Source organism: Amblyomma maculatum, chromosome 10 (assembly GCF_055883805.1).
Source record: "Amblyomma maculatum isolate TAMU_Amacu chromosome 10, ASM5588380v1, whole genome shotgun sequence".
Classification (NCBI taxonomy): Eukaryota; Metazoa; Arthropoda; class Arachnida; order Ixodida; family Ixodidae; genus Amblyomma; species Amblyomma maculatum.
In genome coordinates this window covers 40,245,629-40,256,874 of record NC_139353.1, presented here as the reverse complement: position 1 = coordinate 40,256,874, position 11,246 = coordinate 40,245,629, and the positions used below count along the sequence as shown (strand labels likewise).

Genomic DNA, 11,246 nt, shown 5'->3' with positions numbered 1-11,246 from the left:
AGCCAATTATTACTATTAAGTCGAAAGCCTTTAATGACTCATATTCTGTCGTTCACAGGTGTCAGTAAGTGCGCCTTAGATGTAGGGAGGAAGGTGCGAGTGAAAGTGAAAACAGAGAAAAGATTGGTTGGTTAGTTGGTTTGTGGGGTTTAACGTCCCAAGGCAACTCAGGCGAGACGCCGTAGTGGAGGACTATTCCGACCACCTGGGGTTATTTAACGTGCACTGATATCGCACAGCACACCGCGGCGCTTCGCTTTTCGCCTCCATCGAGGAAGATGCCGCCGAGGCCGGGATTCGATCCCGCGTCCTTGGGAACAGTTGTCGAGCGCCGTAACCACTGCGCCACCCCGGCGGGCCCAGAGATTCCGCGAGATGTTCTTGCCTAGCATTCCTGCCATATCGGCAATCCCACGCTTGCCAAGGAACTTTGTCCGACGACAGGCGCGCATGGTGCACTGTACAAACACATTTGCCGGAAATGTTACAGATACAGTGCCTTTTCTTTACTGTAAACCATGCATGCAATTACAATTATATGTAGCACTGCAACGATTGCTGATAATAGGCAAACGATGAGAGGCAATTAGAGGAAGGGTTATGCTATAATAATAATAATTGGTTCACAGGAAGAGAAAGGCGCAGTATCTGTCACACTTGTTTCTGTGGACACCTGAACCGCGCCGTAAAAGAATGGAGAAAGGTGAGAGTGAGAGAGAGCTAGGCGGCGTAGTGGAGGGCTACGGAGTAATTTCGACCACGTGGGGGGGGGGGGATTTTTGACATATATGAGCCGACATCGCACAGCACACGGAGGTCGGGCAGGTAGATCACCGCCACTTGCGGCGGGGGCTAACCTGCCACCAAATGTTTTTTGTTGTAGGCCGTCATTGCACCCGCCACCGCTTCGGTGGTGGACGACGGCTGTTGCGGCGCGCGCGTCGTTCTCTCCCTCTTCTTTCTTCTCTTTTTTTTTTTTTTGTTCTGTCTGCACGAGGCAGCGGAGGTGGCTCAGCTACAGAGCCAGTAGCAGGCCCGTGCATTTTCTTTTCCTTCTTCCTACAGCCACAACATCAACACAGCACACGGACGCCCCTTCTTTTCGCCTCCATCGAAACGCAGCCGCCGCGGTCGGGATCGAACACCCGGGTACTCCGGCACGGCAGTCGGGCGTCTTACCATTGCACCACCCTGGCGGAGCTGGGTAGGCTATCACCATTTTAATTTTTGCAACTGTGTTGGCATATCTTTGGCAGTTGTCGGCACCATCGCTATACCACACCAGACTCGGTACCACCATGCACTTTCGTATTTAAGGTCCAAGAAAAGACTTTTCATTACATGCTACCAGCATTTAATGAAGTGTCCCAGTTGCAGTGACAGTTATGGGTGCTTTAATCCCTGTTTTACCTCCCCCTCACTATCTATATAGCAGGCTACAGTTAGTACCGCATGTCTTTTAGTTCACTGTGTCCATAATAAAGGGTATTTACATTCATTAGCTTGCAATACTGTTTTGGTCAGACGAGCAGTCTGCACTGTCAACTGTGGCGTGATCAAAACTGTAGGACATCTTGTTTGAGTGCCCTGCATGAGGAGCATGTTTACTATGAGCATTGTATGGAGAAGCTCTGTATAGTGCCTTTAACATAGGACAGTAATTTAGGTCCCTTAGCGTGCCCTAGGCAAGAGACAAGCAATGAACTTTCTATTTGCATATTTGAAAGACATTCAACTTCTTGACAAGCTATAGCTTCACATTGCATGTCACCCTCACGCATTTTTCACACTATTAACTTCGTGCACTTGCAGGTTACTGTCACACATTTTTTATGCCGTGAGCTCTTTGCAAGCTCATTTGTGGGATTATGCATCTCACTTCATTGTTTAACACTACTTGACGCATTTAATGGTCGCATTCGACCTCCCCATACACTTTAGTTTTGAACACTTGTCTCGTTTCGCCTGTCTTTCCCCATTCCCTTTTCTATGCAGTAACACCTCAGCAAATCCTAAATGCTGGCTAAATTCTCTGCTTTTCATTAAAGAGTTCTCTCTCCTTCTACATTCATCACAAAGGAAGACTACGTAACTTCTGCAGAAACATTGTAGTTAAAGCAAAATTCATCCTGGTATGTATATACTAAAAATGTGTGTGTTGAAAATGGTTACTTCTAAGCTGAATTAATTTAGCACTTTGCTGGCAAATGAATAACTTTCATTAAACTAAAAAGCAAAACAAAACAAGAAAAGACTATGCAACACTCGTCTTATCGGCATGAGGACATTTATGTGGTTAACATGCCGCATGCTAACTAATCAGCGTCATTCATAGTGTCATAGGCATCCCTTTCGGAACATACTAGTGTTGGAAAACCTATGTGTAGAAAATAAGCGAGGGAGTCATTGAGCTCCCAAAATGGTTTGTGAGAGATGTACACACATACTGGAGGTGAACAGAAAAGCTCTCCCTCGAACGAGCTGAGCCCCGAGAATTGAATTTCCGATGACAGTAACAGCAATTATTAGTAAACAAAATTGCACTGAAGGCCATGCTTTATTCTAACACAGACCAAAGAAAAAACAAAGACATCATGCAATAAACCCCTTTATTTCAGAAGCATTACATTTTGCAGTGACAAATGGAAATGCAATTAAGATTGCGGCAATACTGAACAAGTGCAATGCATAATGAACTACTACTGTGTAACAGTGTCCTTCTACATATTGATCATAAAAGTGTAAGTAAAACAGCAAGGGTACCCTGTACAGTACAGACTTGTTGAGTATTCTTTTGCTTTTATACTTGCTTTAAGAGCAGTAATGTATTATGTCATCGGGGTGCATCAGGCACTGCTGTTCTGACATAAACATACATGCCATTAATAATAAGTCTGTAAAGCTTAAGTTTGTTAAGCAGAAGTGCAATCCAGCATATCAAAAATAAAGAGGTTACTCCACCAAACACATTCTAAACATTATTAAAACCTTTCTGCTGCTTTGACTTGACCTCTAAGAACCAGGTAACACCAAAGAGAAGCACAGCTGGCTTCATGATGTGGTCATCAAAGAGCACCTTCTTGGCTTCGGCTCTTGTCAGCTCAACCACATCGATCATCTCGCCTTGCTCTTCGAGACCCCCACCAGCAGTTTTCTTCATGTCATCAGTAACTTCTGCAAAAAACAACTCTTCCATGGCACCTTCAATTGTACCAGCCCTGTGAGCAATAAAAAAAGGAATTAATAATTATTAACGATTATGCAGAAAAACAATTTTGCGCTATGAATATCTTTTATATGAACAGCTTCACACTAATTAAGACCACTTCTACACGCAACTGGGGTTAATATATGTGCACTTTAATTTTTGTATGTAGGCATATTATGCATCGATATTAAGAGTAAATAACTCAACAGTGATGCACATTGTCATATAGGCATGCGTACAAGGCCCTATCAGTGTGTTATGATGTTCAGCGAGATTACTATGAGATTAGCGTTCCACCAGGTCTGATAATAGGTCGTTCATAACAAGTGGCTTGGCCTCCCCTATATGACTCCATGCAACTGCTGCAAAGCCGAATGTAGGTGAAATACACAGCCTTCACTAATTTTACATCATCATAGTAACAATAATTCTGTGTCACAATTACTAGCTTGGTATGGCTATTGCACCTAAAAAAAAAAATGTGGATTTCAAAAATTTTCTGGAAGCGCTTCTTTAATTGTGCTAGCCAAGAAATATTGACTGCCTTGGCACAGAGGATGCAAGTGCTTCAGAGATTATAGACATCTTTCAAGAAGTCTCAGCTGGTGTCTCTTAAGAACACATTAAGTTCTCACAGGACACTAACACAAGAACGGTAAGTAGAAAACTGAGCATGCTCTGATATGTGCAGCTACTGATGTGGTTTGCAATTTACAATGAGCTCAACTAAAGAAGTTGGCACTTTGAGGGTATGTCCAATCAATGGCCTCGTGCAACTGCAAATCTGGGTAAAGCATTCAGCAAAGCATGTGCATTTCTCCACCAAAGTGCAGCACAGATAATAAAGCTATAAGCACTTGTGCTCAAGGAAGTAAAAAAAAAGAGCAGTCTCTTTCATTATAGCAATGCACACAAATATAAACAAAAAAAATTGCAATGCAATACAACTTACATCCACAACTTACTGACAGAACCGAGCGGAATTTGCTACTGCCATCAGAAGGGCTAAACGCGACAACAGTTGAGCAAGGTCATGCATATCAATAATTTTCATTAGTGCCAAACAATTAAGGGTCACTTCCAACAGTGCGGGTACCCCACGGCGACCTTGATGCTGAGCAAGCTGGCGTGCACGCCGGCCATGATGACACTCATGCTCGCTGGAAGCGCAGCCTCAGCCACACTCCTGTGAGACCTTTGCACACACTAACAGAAGCATGATCGTGGTCTGCCTTTTTGTGACAGTGCCACTGACAAGTATCCGCATGTGTCCGTTCATACCTAGCAGAGGTGACCCTTTGTATGTTTGCCAATGGCACATCGTATCCACACTCTTCCAATATTTCCTCACGCATGGTCTCCGCAGAAGTCAGCTTTTTGTTGTCAAGGATGCCCGCACACAGCTCAAGTGTTACGCCTAAGTTGCCCGGATGCTTGCGTGTGTCAATGGGAGCTCCCGAAGCCAACTCACGAGCTGGGATCTGACTGTAGTAAACCGCTGAAAAAGTTGAGAACCCATCCACATGATTATCAATACATGCCACCACCTTCATTAAAAATATCAGAAATTACTGAAAATAAGGTGCACATCCAAGTGAATGTATTAACTGCATGCAAGTAAAATGTGTGACTGCAAAGTATTGAACACATTAAATTTGGCTTGGTTTAACAATTGTTTGGTGGACTTAAATGTAACTATTCTCTCAGGCTAAACTGCAGTCTTGCCTCATAATTCACACAGAAGGTAGCATTTTGCAGAAGGGTACTCTTTAACCCTTTAGAACACCAACCCTGAGCTGTACTCGTCATGACAGTTCGTACCAATACCACCAATGACGAGTCACACCTTTTCGGCTCGATGTCGCGCTGCTTCTGCCGCCAAAAACAAGTTTGGGGTGTTAATTGCGTTGGTTGCAATTTTTAAATCCTAGAGGGTAGCATTTGCCTATGAAAACTGAACTTCATGCTTTTTGCACGTATGTTGAGCCTAGCAACAAACATTTGATAATGGTGCTACATATGAAGAATGCCAGAGGCATTGATGATCCGAGAAAAAAGTGCTTCTTGGAGTAGTTCTGATAGCAGCATTGCTGACTATCTCTAAACGGTACCCAATAGTGGCTCCAACTTCGCTTTTAAGCTGCATGTTCATGACGACGATGTGGTACAAGGACTGCCAAGTTCGCCTTTGTGCAAAACCCTGCTTCGAGATCTTCCACGACACATTAAACAACTGATTGTGAAAACTTGTCTGTGTTAGGATAAAGCAATATTTTTAAGGCGAAAGCCTTCAAGCTCTCATTGCTGTCAGCAGGAGCTGTCGGCAGAGGCTGTCACACTTTCGAGGAAGATAGTTAAAAATAAATAAACCTTGTCTCCACCGGGAATCGAACCTCCATCCCTTGGATCCCCAGCCGAGTGCTTTAACAACTGCACCACACCCCAGATCGTGAATCGTTCATCATAATTCCCCTTGTCTACCGCGAGCATAGCGAAATTCTGCGAGTGACAGATGCTGTGCCTTTAATTTCCTGTAAAAGAATTATAGAACGCCGGTGAACTTTGATGCATTCAATGGAATGCTGGTTGTGTTCGACAAGGGGCGCAACATGTACCATCACGACTGGTCATGACGTCACCAGGTGATTCATGCATAGACGAAGCTGACCCCGCCGGGCATCCGATCCAGGCGTTCGTGCAGTGCCTTTCATTTGGCGCTTCCTCGAACGCCGCACCACATAGCAAACAGAAACAGACCCAGATGTTTAGGAGGCATTAGTACAGCAGGCATCAGCGGCGTTTGAAATTCATTTACAGAATAGAAAAGGCGCAGTATCTGTCACAATTCTCCGCTGACACATGTACCACTTCCTAAAGGGGGAAAAAGGTGGGAGTGAAAGAAGAGAGGGAGATAGAGGTGCCATAATGGAGGGCTACGACCCATCGCGCTATAATGGCTTTCGCCTCATCGCATTTTAGTGGTCCAAAGTGCCCTCTAGAATTTTCGTTTGGTTTGTGAGGCTCAACGTCCCAAAACGACTCAGGCTATGAGAGGCGCCATAGTAGAGGGCTCCTGAAATTTCAACCACCTAGAGTTCTTTATCGTGCACTGACATTGCATAGCACACGCGTGCCTTGATTTTCACCTCCATCGAAAAGCGGCCGCCGCGGCTGGGATTTGACCCCACATCCTTGGGCACGGGAAGCAATATTTGTAATCACTTTCCAGTGTTGGTGTATTCCATCAAAAAATACTTTAAATTTCAGTATGTTGTGACCAGTTACAACAGTATGCATTAGAAAAAGCTGCCCTCAATAGCATTTTTTCTTCATTTTAGATTGTTGGGCAAGGTCTAACGAAAAACCAAAAACGTAATATATTTTTTGAATGAGAATTGCATGAAAAAAATTATGAGCACTTAAAAAATATTGCAGACTTTGGTAGGTTTTTAAGGAGCTAAATTGGCGGTTAAAAGGTTTATACCCTAGCCAAGCGTGAATTTGAGGTGCACTAGAATGACAAGGTGAAGAGAAAGGGGCATACATAAGCACTTTCTCATAACTGGATTCTATCGGCAGGACATCTGATGCTCTGCAATACTAGGATTCTTATTATTGTCCTAATTACTTCAGCTGTTGTATAAATTAAATTAGCACTGAACTCTGACTACCTTATATTACTTATTGATAATGACATTGCTCGCCTTGTTTGTTAGTATGTACATATGATTTCTGCCTATACCTGGTTTCCTCTTGAGCGCTTTTGAACTACCACCAGTCATTAAAGCATGCTCTATTCTCTTCTTATTATACTGAGCATGCTAAAGAACCATACAGGAGGTTGATATTATCAGGCCTCCGCTGCAGCGTTTCTCATAGCCCAAGTCGCTTAGGGTTGTCAAACCTCATGAACTAAACCAAATTTAGCACAAGGGAATGTGGCTTACTGGCTGAAAGTAACAATACTGCCCAGCACTGCTGATGTCAAATAAATTGTGACATGCAAGTCTACTTTGCATGAAAGATGAAATTTCTATAAACAGCCCACATAACATATTAACTTACTTCAAGTATAACAGACAAACTGCTGTGTACCGTACAGGGAATTCAACCGAATAGGACAGCCAAATAAGAAAGCTAAAACCCAAACATACTCAAACATTTTGATTCATTTCGTGATATTAGGACATGCATGACAAGACTAACCGCTCTAACAATGTCACTTTACCAAGCTTTACCAAGCTTTCCCAACAATGCCTGATAATTAGCTCTCTGCTTCCTCACTCCCACTGACAAAACAGAAAATTTTAAAATATTGCAATGGCCATAGCCTGTGTGTTTTCTATAGTGGAATATGTTCAAGTGGTTTCAGTGGCAACACTGTGAGCACTTGTGAAGCAGCTTGCATTCCTATAACTCCCTATTGGAAGTTGTCTAGAACATTTCAAGACTTGTTGTCAGGAATTCCCTTCCCTGTGACTTTCAGTGGTTTCCCCAGTCTGTAGATTAAATGTCTATAACTGGCAATCGTTCACGTGTCAAATACAAATGTGAAGTGGTCAATTATCAAACACAAGCAGTACAAATGTTTCACTAAACTTTTGATTCCACTATCAATCTTTGCTATCAAAGCCTCAAACTGGAAAGTGTGACATGCAGGATTATTAGAATTACTACACATCTCAAACTACATGATCAGATCGATTAGAAGCGGACAACATTGCACATAAATGCATATATGGTGGATGCAATGGACACTTCAGCTTGCGGTATGTAAATCTGCCATCATTTTTGCTTCCCTCTATCGTTAAATTCAGCCAATCAGCATACATCTACAGTTGAAATAATAGGTTCTCAAGATCATGAAGACAAAACGGTCAGTAAAGAAACGCTGGTTTTACCTGGGCGAAACTGCCTCACAAAGACGAGGACATCCCTGGTTGTATTATGAATGACAGCCGAGACACTGTGAAAAGGGCATTCACACGCCATTAGACTTGCAAGCATAAACATGTCACTGACATGGCTTAATCATTCCAAGCAAGTGATAGCATAAACTCAGTATGAAGTTAAAAATGTCATTTAGCAGAATAAGACCCAACTGCACTACAATAAATGGTGACAATTCAACCCTAAGACCGCGGGCCACCTGCACTTTTTCTCGAAAAGGTCAATGTTTTTGTTTTCTCTGGTGATAAAACAGATACACTTGAACAACAAAAGTGCGCCACAGAATATACCATGAGTTGATTATCCTAACTGAACATTTATATATGTTACTCAATTTCTTCCCAACACAGCACTTCATGCTTTGTGGCAATGCTGTTGATGTGTTCACTTTCAAACCTCAAAACCAATCACTTGACCAACTTTCAAAGTACAGTACAACCTAGTAATGGTACAAGCAAGCGTGACATGATGGATGGCTGTATTTGCGTGCATGCCTGCTTGTAACAACACTTTAGAGCTTAAAGTTATGAGACGTATTACAGCCTGTGTACGGCCTATGATAGCCTTTTCCATCAAGTAAAAGAAAATTCCTGTCAAAATATGCTTTCCGAACATTCAGATGATATATCCTCCAATTTCCAATATCTCCGACACATGTAGAGCAGAGGCGAAGGCTAGCAGAGTGGGAGGATAGGAAATGATCGCCTCGCCTAAATTTTATGACAGAAAATTGCAGACCAAAACGTGGCAACGGAGAAAGTGCACTTATTTGACACTATATGTGAGCAGATTTACCACACCGGAAAGATTAATAGACTAGGATATATCGCACTGGAGGAATGCTGCCGCAGTAAAATCCGTAGAAAAACCTCCGCACTTGCTTCACTGCGACAGCTTGCAGGAAATTCTTACGAAGGCCTCTTTTCTGTACGAGCACGGTAAAAGTATTTTTTCCCCCCTCTCAAAATCTACGTTCGTTAATTAAGTTTAAGGTAAATACCCAAGGTATAGCACGCTGAAGTTGAGACGCACAACGTACTACGTACCTGTCGTGACTCTCCATAAATTCCCACATTCGATCTTTTCCATTCTGCAGGTGCAATGTAAAAGGTAATAACGGCAACCAATTTACGATGGGATGATTTGTTACATACATGAATTTGACAGATGTGTTTCGGCGCAACGTATGCACAATTCTCACCTGCTTGTAAAACAATCGCTTAGGCTTTATGTACTCAGAATTCTTTAGTTCAGTAACTCGAATGTCGTCGATTTTATCCATCACTTTTCTCAGAGCGAAAATAGGTCATGAAATAAACACTGACATGCAACAGGCAAGAACTGCAAGGCTGCGCCTGCGCTGCGCCTGCGCGCCATGTGAGGACAGCGACATGTTTGTAAACAAAAGTGGCGCTATGATCGGCAGCGACATTGGGTGTAGCACTAACGTATCTATAAACGATGGGCAAAACGCAGCGTGCCTACACTGTGCCAAGCGAAGCTTCCTCCATGATAGAAATAGTTTGGCTTATGCCAAGGAGAGTAGCTAAGCACTTCTGCAGCCGATTACTGGAATCACTTGCGACTCGCGAAGGACGCGCGACCGGCAGTCGCATGCGACCAGAGAGCAACCGATGTTCACACTTGCGAATGCGACTTGCGGGTTGCTTTCCACATCGTGTCTACCTTGACTGTTCACCACATAGCGGCTCAGCTGTTACTCAAGGCAGACACGATGTGGAAAGCAACCCGCAAGTCGCATTCGATGGTTGCTCTCTGGTCGCATGCGACTGCCGGTCGCGCGCCCTTCGCGAGTCGACCCCGAACGGCCCGCGACAGTTGCTTTTCGACCGATGCGACCATTTGCGACTGTCGCTTTTCGACCAAAACGGTCGCGCGACCGCTTGCTGCATTGGCTTCCTTCTCCGTGGCCTCGAACAGCGCGCGGCTACGGTGGGCGGCTGTAGTAACTGATTAAGTTAAACGAAGACGAGAAAGTGCAATGTTTAAAAGAAACATAGTCATCACTGTTCAACTCCCGGGCATATTGCTAGCGCATGAAATGAGGACAACATATAAATGACGAAGTGAATTCATATGACGACTCTTTTGATTAGCTTTGTGCTGCTCACCTTCACTAAATATTATTTTAGCTCCCTGTACCTGCAACAAAAGTGACAGAAATTCATTGAATAAGAACTCAATCTTTTAGTTCTTCGTAAAATTCGCCTATGGTGCGCTGCCAAATTTATTATTATTTACGGGTTTTATCCAAACGTGTAAATGCTGAAAGGTGGAACAACATACATGAGCCACGTTTTCTGCATGTTTTTTTTTCACGGTCATTCAGTCGCAGCAAGACAAACTAAAGGTTATATGGAACAGTAGCCTCCTTACAGACGCACATAGAAAAAACATGGTTGCGTACTTTATTAAAGCTCCGGTGCAAAATATAAAAGCATAATGCAGGAAGCACAAATAAGCAGTTATAGAAGTATTATTCTAGTCCAAGCACAATACTTTCACACAGAACACCCTCACATGGCAGTACAGCTGATATCAAGACTTAAAGCATAATGCAGACAGCACAAATAAGCATAGAAGCAATAAAACATATTTATGGTATCAATTCACCAAATATAAATGTGAAGATGTAATTCCTACCTATCTGGTTTTTATAGATGCACACCGATGCATTCTGAACGTCAATATTTTAACCTGTACACAGCTGCCACGTACGCAGAGCGCAGCAAAATGCGATGACCAACTAAAGCTGTTATAAATGAAGAACTACACAAAGCCTATTTCACATAACAAGCTAACCTTCCTTGTGGGTTCAGCAAGCTGGTCCACTGAACTGGATATTTTATGAGGCGAGTGTGCCCATAAGTAAGGCTGGGACTTCCACATGCGAATGTGCTGAATTGGTGTTCATGTGAAGTAAAGACTGCATGTGAAGTAAAGATGCCACCGGAGTCCAAGAACTACCGGATACCGGCCTGCAACTCCGGGTCTAACCCCCGAAGAGCGGGATAGTCACTCTGTTGGACGAATAAAAGTTTCTCTCTCTCTCCTTAAGAAACAAAGA

General features: G+C 43.2%; 1 protein-coding gene across 2 annotated transcripts; it reads right to left on the bottom strand.

Annotated features, from left to right (window-relative positions):
* Positions 1–2,592: 2,592 nt before the first annotated feature.
* On the bottom strand, positions 2,593–9,569 carry LOC146176233 (uridine diphosphate glucose pyrophosphatase NUDT14-like). 2 transcript variants are annotated; one of them, XM_084582544.1, is made up of 5 exons: positions 9,360–9,569; positions 9,205–9,248; positions 8,110–8,174; positions 4,490–4,706; positions 2,593–3,218 (listed from the first exon to the last, which is right to left on the bottom strand). In XM_084582544.1, exons 1-5 carry the CDS (start codon positions 9,438–9,440, stop codon positions 2,972–2,974), a joined length of 654 nt encoding a protein of 217 aa, XP_084438670.1. In that variant the 5' UTR covers positions 9,441–9,569; the 3' UTR covers positions 2,593–2,971. The 2 variants fall into 2 exon arrangements, with proteins under 2 accessions (XP_084438670.1, XP_084438671.1); XM_084582545.1 differs by having other exon boundaries at positions 9,313–9,399.
* Positions 9,570–11,246: the final 1,677 nt, after the last annotated feature.